At 39.9% G+C, this 12319-nt stretch overlaps 3 protein-coding genes across 3 annotated transcripts; 1 reads left to right on the top strand and 2 right to left on the bottom strand.

Moving 5' to 3' along the window:
* Nucleotides 1–68: 68 nt before the first annotated feature.
* Nucleotides 69–2815, top strand: LOC130506318 (uncharacterized). The gene is made up of 3 exons (XM_057000958.1): nt 69–1460; nt 1570–2543; nt 2620–2815. Exons 1-3 carry the CDS (start codon nt 69–71, stop codon nt 2813–2815), a joined length of 2562 nt encoding a protein of 853 aa, XP_056856938.1.
* Nucleotides 2816–3021: 206 nt separating this feature from the next.
* LOC130506317 (uncharacterized protein At1g43920, Chloroplastic-like) lies at nt 3022–3691 on the bottom strand. The gene is made up of 2 exons (XM_057000957.1): nt 3513–3691; nt 3022–3395 (listed from the first exon to the last, which is right to left on the bottom strand). The coding sequence occupies exons 1-2, from the start codon at nt 3663–3665 to the stop codon at nt 3147–3149; spliced, it is 402 nt and encodes a 133-aa protein (XP_056856937.1). The 5' UTR covers nt 3666–3691; the 3' UTR covers nt 3022–3146.
* Nucleotides 3692–4392: 701 nt separating this feature from the next.
* On the bottom strand, nt 4393–11862 carry LOC130506316 (serine/threonine-protein kinase TIO-like). The gene is made up of 23 exons (XM_057000956.1): nt 11632–11862; nt 11274–11389; nt 11110–11184; nt 10940–11032; nt 10751–10825; nt 10561–10653; nt 10124–10187; nt 9940–10024; nt 9714–9786; nt 9570–9638; nt 9386–9466; nt 9158–9227; nt 8922–9074; nt 8531–8669; nt 8190–8361; nt 7987–8088; nt 7415–7912; nt 6155–7303; nt 5652–5885; nt 5376–5519; nt 5211–5291; nt 4932–5120; nt 4393–4756 (listed from the first exon to the last, which is right to left on the bottom strand). Exons 2-23 carry the CDS (start codon nt 11361–11363, stop codon nt 4502–4504), a joined length of 3984 nt encoding a protein of 1327 aa, XP_056856936.1. The 5' UTR covers nt 11364–11389; nt 11632–11862; the 3' UTR covers nt 4393–4501.
* Nucleotides 11863–12319: the final 457 nt, after the last annotated feature.

Below are 12319 nucleotides of genomic sequence, written 5' to 3'. Positions count from 1 at the left end.
GCGGTGCCTCTGTGAGTCAGTCATCGCCGGGGAGATCGAGGAAGAGTAAAAGAGTTGAAGCGAAGACGATGGTGGCATCTCCAGAGAAGGTTACGAGGCGTGGGACACCATATGGGTCGCCTGTGGCATCTCCGGAGAAGGTTACAAGGCGTGGGACACCATATGGTGGTTCTACTCCTTCTCCTAGACAAATGAAGAAGCAGAAGGTTACTGGTGGGTCAACTCGAAACTCGAAGACAAAAGATGATGATGTTGATGATGTTGATGATAGAGAAGAATGTCCACAGAAAGAGACAAAAGAGCTGAATCCTCGAAGTGAAGAAGAGGAATTTGGAGATATAGGTGATGATGGTACGCTAGCATTAGAAGATGGTATGTTAGCATTAGAAGATGGTAGGCTTGATGTAGAAGAAGATGATGGTTTTGCTGGCATCGAAGAAGGAAACTGCGGAGATTTGGGTCTTCATTTTGGTGAGGAAGCAAGAAATGATGACTGTGAGGTTGATGAAGACGAAGGGGATGATTATGCTTGGGATGAAGATAAAATCCCTGATCCGATGTCTTCAGATGATGAGAATGAAGAGGAGATGATACCTGCGGAAGCTTACAGAGCAGACACTGATCCAGAGGAACTACTTTTGCTTGGCAAAGTATTTTCAGATGCTGAGGACTTCAAACATACTTGTCTCAGGTATACCCTCAAAACCAGATACAACATCAAATTCTACCGATCCAGTAGCTTGAAGATGGGTGCAAAATGTGCTGCTGAGATGAGAGACGATGAGTCTCCATGTCCTTGGATGGTGTACTGTTCTTATGATAGGAGGAAGCAGAAATTGATGGTAAAGACATACGTCAATGACCATAGGTGTGAGAAGACAGGGCACTCAAGGATACTTAAGAGGTCAGCAATTGCAAGTTTATTTGCTGAGCGGTTAAGGCTGAATCCGAAGATCACAGCAAAGGAGATACAGGCGGAGATCTTGAGGGAGTATAAGATGGAAGTCAAAGAAAACTCATGCATTAAGGCCAAGACGAAATTGATGAGAGAAAGGAGGAAGACCCATGAGGAGCATTTTGATAAAATCTGGGATTACCAAGCAGAGATCTTCAGGAGCAATCCTGGATCCACCATGGACATTGAGACCATACCAGGAGCCACAGTTGGAAGCAAGCAGAGGTTCTACAGGCTCTACATGTGTTTCCAAGCACAAAAGGAATCATGGAAGAAGACTTGTAGGCCAGTTATTGGCTTAGACGGAGCTTTTCTGAAGTGGGACATCAAGGGACAGTTGTTGGCTGCGGTTGGAAGAGATGGAGACAATAGGATTGTCCCTATTGCTTGGGCTGTAGTGGAGATAGAAAATGATACAAACTGGGATTGGTTTGTGCAGCATTTGGCCATGGATTTGGGATTGGAACTTGGGAAAGGCTTTGTTGTAATGTCTGACAAACAAAAGGTAAACGAGTTTCTGATTCTTTTTGTGATTCTTGTGATTCTTATATTTTTGTGATTCTTGTGATTCTTATATTTTCTGATTCCTTTTTGTGATTCTTGTGTTTCTGTAGGGACTAGTGAAGGCAGTTCATAACCTCCTTCCAGAAGCTGAGCATAGGCAGTGTTGTCGCCATATTTACGAGAACTGGAGGAAAGGTGGAAAAGATCTAAGGTTACAGAAGTTCTTCTGGTACATTGCAAGGTGCTACACTCCTGGTATGTTCAACTACAACATGGATGAGCTTAAGAGATATGATCCAGGCGCACATGCATCTCTGGTTAAGACAAAGCCAGAGACTTGGTCTAGAGCTTTCTTCAAGATAGGCTCCAACTGCAATGATAATCTGAACAACTTGTGTGAGTCCTTCAACAAGACCATCAGGGAGGCTAGGAAGAAGCCTCTGCTCGACATGTTAGAGGAGATAAGGCGCCAATGTATGACTAGGAACTACTTAAGGTCTAAGATGGCTACGGCCAGGAAGACTAGGTTCACGGAGAAGACACAGAAAGAGTTAGCCAGGGTTGAGGAGAAGTCTAAAGAGTGTACACTGCGTTGGGCAATTGGGCCAGAGACTGAGGTGGAGGACCAAGAGCAGACGTATGTTGTGAGTTTGGAGAGGGAGACTTGTGCATGTCGAAGCTGGCAAATGAATGGTATTCCATGCATCCATGCTGCTAAGGTCATCCTTGGTGCGAAAAGGAAGCTTTCTGAGTTTGTTGCTCCTTGCTACACAACAAACCAGTGGCGTGAAACCTACAGTTATGGGATCAGTCCTTTAAATGGGATGATAGAGTGGCCTCAGACCAATAGATTAGGTGTGATTCCACCACCTAATCGAAATGGCAAGCCTGGTAGGCCTAAAAACCATGATCGAAAGAAGGGAACCAATGAGACAGTGTCTACTACCAAGCTGAGCCGTGCGAACAGGATAATGACATGCTCTAATTGCAAAGAAGAAGGGCACTACAAGAATACATGTCGGAAGGCTTTTGTCCCGAGCTCACCTAAGAAACCAAGAGGCAGACCAAGGAAATATCAGGTAAGGTTCTTAGTTTTGTAGCTATTGGTAATGTTTCTGAGATTTTTTGAGGTTATTGACAATTCATTTGGGATGATACAGGGACTACATTTTGAAGAGTCACAAGCTCAAACCTCCCAAGCTCAATCCTCACAACCTCACTCATCACAAGCTTCCCAAGCTCACTCCTCACAAACTGAAGCATCACGATGGGAAGTTCTTCAATCTACCCAAGCATCACAGACTGGAGCGTGGGGAAGATGGTTCTCTTAGAACTACTCTTTTGTTTGTTGTGTGATGTTGTCTCTCTCGGATTTATGTTTTGTTGTATGATGGATGATGTACTTCTTTTTCTTTTGTTTAGCTGTTTTCTTAAACAATGATGATGGTTGTGTGATATTGTCTCTCTCTTTGCTGTTTTCTTAAACAATGATGATGGTTGTGTGATGTTATCTTTTTCTTTTACTTATTTTGTTCTGTTTTGCTGTGTTGATGATCAAGAAGTAAACAAGTCTTACATTAACCATAACATAAAGAGTCTTGAAACCATTAGAATTACACAAACACACAAATCAAACACAAGACATATTCAAAGACAACTCATTTCAAAGACAACCCATTCCTAGTGCTTATTTTCTCATGATGAACACAATACATGAAACTGATGCCACTAGAAAACCCACTTTGATGATCACATTCAGCTTCTTAACTTCATTGCTAGCCTTCTTGACATCTTCTTTCAGCTGTTCCTCCACATTTTTGAGGTTGTCGATCTCCATTTTTAGCTTCCTCAAATCCGATGCAAAGCAATCAACTTTAGGCAATGCATCGTGAACCTCTTCGTAGACAGCTTCATCTACCCATTTGTACAAGTGATCCTGGACACAAATCATGAACACAATCTATTGTCAGACAATTTCTCACTACCTAAACATTGAAGCTTTACATTTCAGAACACAACAAGGTTACAGAAACACAAACAATTAAACACTTACATTTCGAAACGTTGGGCATCTAAAGAAAGTTCTTCCTGGATTTTCCTTCGTTTTTGATGTGTAAATCTCAGTTCTTCGACCACATCCGCATTGCTCTGGGATACCACGAATACCCATCGTATTCACCGACGAATCCTCACAACCCGAACTCATCGTGTGACACTCGAAGAAATGGAAGAGAATCGAGCTTCTTAAGGAAGAAATGGAAGAGAATCGAGCTCTGTTCGTCAATGGAGAATCGATTTTATGATTTGGGAATTTAGGGTTTATGAGGAGAAAAGGACGTCGTTTCTTTTTGATTCATTTAACTAGGATTAAAGCCAATATAAAGAATGATGTTTGTCAATCTATTGTAAAGTCCACTAGCTCAGTGGTAAAAACCCGTTCAATTTAACTTGAGTACACAGGTTCGATACCCGATGGAAGCACATATTTTTAATTTTTTTTTTAATCAGACAAAGAGACAAAACGACGTCGTATGATTTAACACCCAAAATTAACGTCATCTTAATTATCTGTTAACCCGGTTAACGGTGTGCTAATCTGGAAAGTCAATCGTAACGTCCTTAATAAACCGAAAAAGTCAAAGCAAGTTCAATGTTTTTTTGGCTAGCCAATATGTCCAGGTTTGTTTTGGCAATTCCTGCAAAGTTCAGTGTTTTTCTGGCCGATTTCCCGTTTAATAACTGTGAAATACAATCCAACTACGTGTTTGGTTCATGATCAAACCACTTATTAGACCCAATTCGATTATATACATGGTTCATGGTCAAACCCAATCCAACTATCCGTCGATTGTTCTACTTCAAATGTTTGTAATTTAATATTTATAATCTTAACTTAATATCTTTTGGATCGTTCTTAGTTGATGCGATCTTGGTTTACGATCGTTTGCGCATTTTTCATCGATTTCAAACGTAATAACAATACTGCAAAGTAGTGAAACAGTGATGTGACATAATGGATTTACAGGGACGTCTCGTTTCTTCTTAAGAACCACCACCACCAACTTTGGCAACAATAACTGAAGCATAGTGAGCGATATTAGTCTCAGGGGAATGTTTAAGCCTCGCGATGACCGGGAACAACTCCGATGACTTCACGAACTGTCTGCAAATCTGGTGGTTCGAACACATTTTAGCCAGCGAGAAGAGTGCTATCTTCAGCGGTGACTCGGTTGCTGTCTCTTTCTTGCTTGGGTTCAGGGCAGTGGCCGAGCAGTCCGCGACCAACTTCAGTAACGTCTGCATCACGAAACCCCCACAACATACGCAAAATTAGACATCAGTTTCTTGCCTGAGGAGAGAGACTATATGAACACAAAAATCTCCTTGAACTTAAAATGAAATAACGTCAAGATGGAGACGAAATCATTTAAATTCGTGATTGATTTGACACGGATGTAGTAGATACTTAAACCTGTAAAGCTCCTTTGGAGACTATATCTTCACAAAGCTTGTTGGAGTTTCTGACAAGGTTGCTCAATGCACCAGCAGCGTTCGCTTTCGTCTTGTCTTCTTCGGCTGAGGTCAAAACGTTTGCTAGCTGCGTTATAGATCGTCTTAGTTCTTCGTATAGCTTGTCACTATGGTAAGCAGCGTTCCCAATCTACAAAAATAAAAAATGAAAGGACCTCTTTCAAAAATTTGATCAACATATTATATGAAATGTTTGTTAGTTTATTAGATATGAGTTTACAGCAAAGCAAGCGAATTTCTGTGTTCGTTTGTCAGGATCAGCGCATCGATCAATGAGGAGACCGATGATTTGATGTTCCGCCTACAAGATAATAAACACGCAAGACAATGTAAGAAGGAACACTCTGTTATTAAAACATTAAGGCTCAAAGTGTAGTTTACTTACGAGAGAACTATAGAAATATTCATTGTGTCTGCACATGTTACCAAGAGCGCTACAAGCTTTTGCGCGTATATTTGGATCCGGATGAGTCAGAAACTCCTTTAGAGGCTGCAAAACGGAAGCCTCACCGACGTATTTGTAGAAAGCCTACAGGGTTGTTGACAATACCAACAAGTTAGATAGCAGCGTTTTGTAATTTAACTATCCTATGTGTTGTGTCTAAGCAAATACTAGAATGCATATGTGTTTATTTCGGTTTCATGAATTTATAAACATTACCTTATCCATCCTCGATAGATCAGATATGATCATCAGAACATCAAGTATGACTTCTCTTGGACTTGAATTGTTGAGTAATTTTTTCATTCTGTTAGGATCCAACAGACCTTTGCTAACCAGCTCTACCGCAAGACGTGGACGGCCCACCATTTTGGCAAGAAAAGCAACAGGCCTTACTAAATCTTTTACGTCCAAGTGTTCCAAGCAACGAAGAATTAAACTGGGCACTCCCACCTGAAAGTTCAATCCAAAAGAGATTTATTCACTTCACATAATGACTAGCATTAAGATGCAAACAGAATACTGAGTGAAGAAGTGGAAACCGAACTACTAGTCATAGTTACTATTTATAAAAAAAATACTAATTGATGCATGTCCTCCATTCCATAGTCATAATAAGCGTGTGTCAAACTTATGCTCTATTACGTGATTTCAGCTCATGAATCATGAAGAAGCAAACAAAAATGTATATATAATCAATGAAACAGAATCGAATAACTAACCTCCACGAGGACTTTTATGTATTTATCCATATCCTCCTCTATAGCCTTTAGCAGATCTCTATCTTCGATGCACACTCTCACGCCAGGAGAGCCCACGTTGAGAATGAATCCACTATTCACAGAAGCTGTTGCAGATAACGGACCTGGCTGACTTTGTAGAGCAACAAAAGGAAAGGCAAGCAGATCAATTATCACATTTATCGTCTCTCTGGCTCCATCTTTTCCTCCTCCTGGACCTCCCCAGCTCTTTACTAGCTTGATATGAGCCTCAGACATTAAATAAGAAACCAGTTTCATGTTTTCAGTCTTCAATAGAACTTGACGGAAAGTTAAAGTGCCGCCCGAAAGACAGTGGCAAATAGAAGAAACAGCCCATATAACGCCCATAGGGGACAAGCCAATTCGATTGGGAGTGTTCTTGATGTCATCTGGCGAAGCATTTGAAAGTCTGCCAGCTAACAGATTCATAAGAAGCAATGGTGTACCACTAGCAATAAGCTGCTGAACTGTTAAAGGTCCTCCCCACTTCAATCTGGATTCTAATAAACCAATGCATCCATCTAGAAGTCCATGCCATTTCGTAAGATTAGGCTTGGCAGAAGGAGATATGACTTCACCTTCATTACTTGGCATCGGCCTTAGATGATAACACAGCTTAGTAGCTCGAGGAATCAGAGGCACTGCCATCTCAGAGACAGAAGATTCAGCAGAAGATCCTTTTTCAAGAGAGAGGATAGAAGCAAGAGCAAGCATAGCTGATGCAGAGTGATTCTGAAGGGAGGCTTCGATTTTGTCCTCTGAGGCAATATGATTGGCTATGGCAGAAAGACGATGTAGATGCTTCTTTGGAGAAGTTGTCAGCATCAACAAAGCAGAATTTCTCCCACTTACATTCAAACATTGGGCAACTGTTGCCAACAGAAGGCATGAATGGAACACCAGATTGTTTAGTCTGCCCTTGATGTTATTTGTTTCTCCGGTTTGTTGGTCCTTGATCGCTGATGTTGCATAAGATAGTATAGAAAATATTTCTGAAATAACAGTACCATCCTCTCCACCACTGACTACGGTAGTAATAGGCAGTGAACTGGGAAGACCACAAAGCACGCTGGGCATAAGTCCATTGTGAAGGCAGCATCTTGACAAAAGCTGATGCATCACAGGAGTTTCCAGTTAAGTTTCAAGAAGGGAAAAAGAAACAAGCTACAAAATTTGTAAGTCTACGAAATCAAATAAGGAGGGGAAGCATCGCATAATCACCTGGATTGCAGAAATCAATGGAGCCTCCGTTCGTTGGTGGAGGCAATGGCTGACAGCAATTTGCACATGCTTTGATCGGAGATATGTTCTTGTCACTGTATCGACAAGTTTCTCAGATAACGGACCCCATTCACAGTTCCTCTGGTCAAGCTGAGAGAGACGATGGCTCTGCAAGGCATCGAGAGGAAATATGTAGGCATTGTCATTCTTGAAGAATGTTTCTGAAGCATCTATGAGAATCCATATTGCTCTACAAGCTTCGCAGGCTGCTGCTAACATCTGTGAAGAGCCAGAAGCTAAACTCGATCCAGACGAAGCCAAACATAGACACAAATGATCAACTATGCGGGACATGTTAGCATGCTCCAAAATCTGTTGCGAAGTAGAATCAGGAGTTGAAGTCTTTAAATTTTCTGCAACTCGAGACAACATCGTTCCGATGCAACAACACGCCTCATATAAAATTCTACCAATTCCCTCTTCTTCCCATCCGACAACCTACATACATAAAGTAATAAATAAGTACAGTTGGTTTGTTCTTAAAAGAACCTCTGCACCAAAAGAAAGGTCACCTGTACGAAGATTTCCACTAATTTGGTCCAGTGCCTGATGTAGGAACTATGTATGCTACTGCCTTCAATATGTCCTACCAAGTTTTTAGTGACTGAAAGACTCTGATAAAGAAACAAGGAAGGTTACAAATCATCTATGACTGTTCAATAAAGTAGAAAATCTAATCAAACACATGGAAGAAGTTTTGCTCAAGAAAATTCACCTTTGGTATTATGTTGTTGAACTCGGATGATTTCATCCCAACAAGAGCGTCAGTAAAATCTAGCAGTGCACATGTTATTTTATCAATCAGTCCAACTGAAACTATGGCGCGAGCTGCAACCAAATTAGAAATGATCCTGAGGGACTGAACAGAGCAAGCAACATCTTTATCCCTGCACACCCATGCAGACAATGCGAATATCATAAATTTACAACAAATTACTGGAAGAGAGTGAAAGATCATAAGACCATTTGAAACTTTGTTTTACGTAGAATACCTATTTATGTTCCCATTATTATGATCTGGTAGGTTAAAAGAACAACACATACACCAAATTTTACCTTTTAGACTGTTGCATGGATTTTGAACATCTTTCCAGTGACAGCAAAAGAACATCCACTGCTTGATCATCTTCACCTATAACTTTTGCACCTTTAGCAGTGCGGGATGTATTTTCCAGTTTGTCTAATGTTGCATCACCTGAAACGAGAAAAACAACACAGGCATGAATGATGTTGGTATATGCGTCCATTATGAAGAAGACAAAAAATTTAGAAATTCCGGAAGAAGATTAAAGTCCTTTCACATATATCATGATGTTTGTGGAGTTTCTGAAACTATCTATAAAACATGAAAGAGAACTGGGTTTATATATAATATGTGCCGAACCTATAAGTAAAATCCTATTAAAAAAGTAGGATGAAGAGATTTACAAATAAAATCTCCCATTACCTGCACTTTTGATATCCTCTTGGGTTTGGAATCCGAGGAAGTCCTCAGGAGATGGAGAAGTTACTTCGACAGCAGTCTTCATATCTGACTGAACGTCAGCTAGAGTTCCTGGAGGAGAGGCGTCTTTAACGGGGGTCGCATTTTCACATTTTTCTGTGTCACATTAACACTACAAAATTAATAAAGGAGAAAAATAATTAAGAGATGATATAACCACAGACTGAAGTTAGCCAAACCGTTTCTCTGTTGCCCTCCATTTCCTTGTCTCCAAGTTGCCTTATGGTCAACTACTGCTGTATGCATTTCCTGAATACGAGTTCCAAAATATTCTTAGTGAGCTATTATTCCAACAATCTTTTTCAATTTACAAATCGTTTTATTGAATGAAAAGGACAATTTCAACAAAATTCTGTGTACATAAAACACAAGCTGCAAACTGTAAGTCATCAATAGTAGATTGTTACCCTGGCTTCCGCTTCCTCTAGTGATTCTTTAACGAAGGGGTGCTGAAGAAGAGCAGGCCAGGTTAATCGACTTTGGGGCACCTGTTTTGCAATGTACAATATACAAACGTTTTAGCCCTTTCCAAGATAAGTCTGACGAATATCAATACATGGTAAAAATAGCTTGGAACAATAGAAACTTCACCTTGTTGAGCAATCCCTTCAAAAAGCTTTTAAAATTATAACTCATTTCATCAGGATATTTGACGGGATCCTTAAAGATTCACTAAAACGTTAGCTCAAACATTTCGCATACAAGATGGACAAGAATATGCAATGATTTATATACCTTAACAATGTGACGGATGAGAGCGTACACAGAATTAGTGTAGAAGGGAGGTTGACCGACATATAACTCATACCTAATGTATCACAAGAGACTATTTAGAACCACCCCAAGTGTGGTATTATGTACATAACGCTAAAATGAAAAACTATGAAAGAAAAGCCATCAAAATCATCACATTAATATATGCAGTGGTAGTGGGACAAGTAAAATGAGTTTCTCCACTTACAATATAACACCAAGAGACCACAGGTCAGCCGTATGATTGTATGGCTGTTCTCTCACAAGCTCCGGCGCCATGTACAATGGAGTGCCTGAAGTAAGAATTCATTGGTGGAAATTTAACAAGGCACGACTTATTGAATTATCTATTCGTTCATAGCCATAGGCCTTACGAAAATAAAGATGTTAACCTTTTATAGATCGCAAAACTACAGTGTTGGCAGACATAGCTCGAGCGAAACCAAAATCACATAGCTGAAAAAGTCAAAGGGTAGACAGTTAAAAAGTATGCCTACGAAAATTGATATAAAAGAAAAGAATATAACAAGCTGCATTGAAATGTATAATAAAAGCTACTTAGGTTGCTACTTGTAATTAGCTAAGTATATGAGATTTCAGGCTATCCGTTTCCTCTTCTTGTAGTGTAAATTTACATAATAAACTTACTTTTCTTCAACAAGCATTAGACTGAAAGTTCTAAGGGTCATATATCATTTCAAGAGGTAGAAGAAACTTGTATAAAAACATGAGTAGAAACAAAATATCAACAACTGCTGTGTGTGCGAAGCATAGAACCCAGAAATTCAAGCATAATTCCTGGAAGCAGAAAAAGGAAGATTAGAATTACCTTAACCACTGACCCAGGACCAATAAGAATGTTTTGTGGCTTCATGTCACGGTGGATTATACGGTTCGAATGCAAGTAATGCAATGCTTTCACCTGGGGGTTTGAGAATTTTTGGACATTGGTCTTATTAAAATCACAAAAGAAGGAACTTAAATGCAGTAATATGATCCAAATTGGCAAAATGCGTTACCAGCTGCTTAGCGATTGCTTGAACTTGCTCTTCCGGAAGGCACTTGTCATCTTCAAGAACCTCAAACAACTCACCCTGTGAAAGGTGGCCCATCATATGATTAATTTATATCATATAGGTGTGACTACAAGCTTCACAAATCAGTTTCTTTTAGAATCTACAATCCACAGGGAGGAGGAGAAGATTTACTTGGGCAAACTCAGTGACAACACAGAACTCTCGTGCGTTTTCAAAAGAGTCGAGCATTTCAATAATGTTCTCATGCTTGAGCTTCCGCAATATCTGAAAATACACATTAAAAAAAAGTATGGTTATATTAGGGAACACCACGTGGATGCGAAGCGTGGAAGTTTCTAAACCTCGATTTCTTGTCTTAGACTATGTATATCCTTGTCACTCTTCCCTTGTTTCATGATGAACTTCATCGCCACCGTCTGATTTAAATAAAATCCATCAAAGTAAAAAAAGATTCGAATCAATCAATACAGATTAAACGAACGAATAAGATCATTTATCAATGTACCTGGCCAGTATATTTTCGTCTTCCTTTGTAGACTCTCCCGAACGAGCCTTCACCAACGAGCTCTATCACATGATAATCCTCAACGCCCATGTTTGAGCACGATTGTTTTCAAAAATCTGCCGTATAAAGGAGCAACGTATTAGCTTCTTTAATGCAACAAAAAGAAAATCGAGAGAGTCTAGGTCTAGTTCAATCAGAAAGGTTCGAAAGGATCTTTTGCGTTCCGATTTAGGTTACAATCGCGAATTAACTAAGCTAGAAGTAGAGATCCTAAATCTGATTGGCGAAAATATCAGAATAATCGGGGGAATCGAAGATTTTAAAGCCAAGTAGAGGCGGATATAGAAACCAACCGTACCTCAGCGAAGATGCGTAGAGTAGAGGAAGGCGTGGTCTGCGGAGATGAAAGAAGCGGAGACGCCGCCGATGTGGAGCGGCTGTGAAACGAAGTAAACGAAGAAGAGAGATCCGTGGGATCGATGTTTAGAGAGAGAGAGTGTTTGGATATTCTCGGAAAGTTTTGAAATTCAAAAAGAGGGAAGAAGATATTATTCTACATCAGTCCTTCCGTTAGAGAGTGTTATCTCAGTCTATAAAAAAAACCATAACTCACTTTTTCTGCTTTATTAATATTTTTTTGAACGGACATGAAAGAAAAAATATATACAAACCCAAAAATGTTTTAGCTAAGATGGGCCGGGCCTAGTACATCAACTGAGAACCTTAAAAGTGGAACCTCAAATTACTACCAGTCCTCCGAAGAAAATTTGTTGGAGTTGATTTTTTTCAGGAAGATTGGAGAGACAAATCATATATAATGCAGAGCTTAACCTTGGATGGACGGTTGAAAACTTGAGATTAAGTTTATGATTTGGTGATCAAGTTGGCGAATGAGATAGTCAGGGGAGCATTAGAAGTTGGGATCTTGCATTTCTCTTTCACCAACCAGATCGCATAGATCTTTTGCCTGCAAGCTCCATAGAATGAGTCGCTTTGTTAGTTTGGTTTCTGCGGTGGTTCCTTTCTAATCAGGACCGACCAAATAA

This window comes from Raphanus sativus, unplaced genomic scaffold (assembly GCF_000801105.2).
Source record: "Raphanus sativus cultivar WK10039 unplaced genomic scaffold, ASM80110v3 Scaffold3106, whole genome shotgun sequence".
NCBI classification, from domain to species: Eukaryota; Viridiplantae; Streptophyta; class Magnoliopsida; order Brassicales; family Brassicaceae; genus Raphanus; species Raphanus sativus.
Note: the sequence above shows the minus strand (reverse complement) of the source record. Positions and strands in the feature narration are given on the sequence as shown.

Excerpts from the sequence above, each read along its gene's own strand:
- LOC130506318 (XM_057000958.1), top strand. The coding sequence starts at position 69 with ATGGTGGCATCTCCAGAGAAGGTTACGAGGCGTGGGACACCATATGGG. Across the intron at positions 1,461-1,569 it reads TAATGTCTGACAAACAAAAG|GGACTAGTGAAGGCAGTTCA; the intron begins GTAAACGAGTTT and ends GTGTTTCTGTAG. Across the intron at positions 2,544-2,619 it reads CCAAGGAAATATCAGGTAAG|GGACTACATTTTGAAGAGTC; the intron begins GTTCTTAGTTTT and ends GGGATGATACAG.
- LOC130506317 (XM_057000957.1), bottom strand. The coding sequence starts at position 3,665 with ATGAGTTCGGGTTGTGAGGATTCGTCGGTGAATACGATGGGTATTCGT. Across the intron at positions 3,396-3,512 it reads GATGCCCAACGTTTCGAAAT|GATCACTTGTACAAATGGGT; the intron begins GTAAGTGTTTAA and ends ATTTGTGTCCAG.
- LOC130506316 (XM_057000956.1), bottom strand. The coding sequence starts at position 11,363 with ATGGGCGTTGAGGATTATCATGTGATAGAGCTCGTTGGTGAAGGCTCG. Across the intron at positions 10,826-10,939 it reads TTGTCACTGAGTTTGCCCAA|GGTGAGTTGTTTGAGGTTCT; the intron begins GTAAATCTTCTC and ends CACCTTTCACAG. Across the intron at positions 5,292-5,375 it reads AATATTTCTATAGTTCTCTC|GCGGAACATCAAATCATCGG; the intron begins GTAAGTAAACTA and ends ATTATCTTGTAG.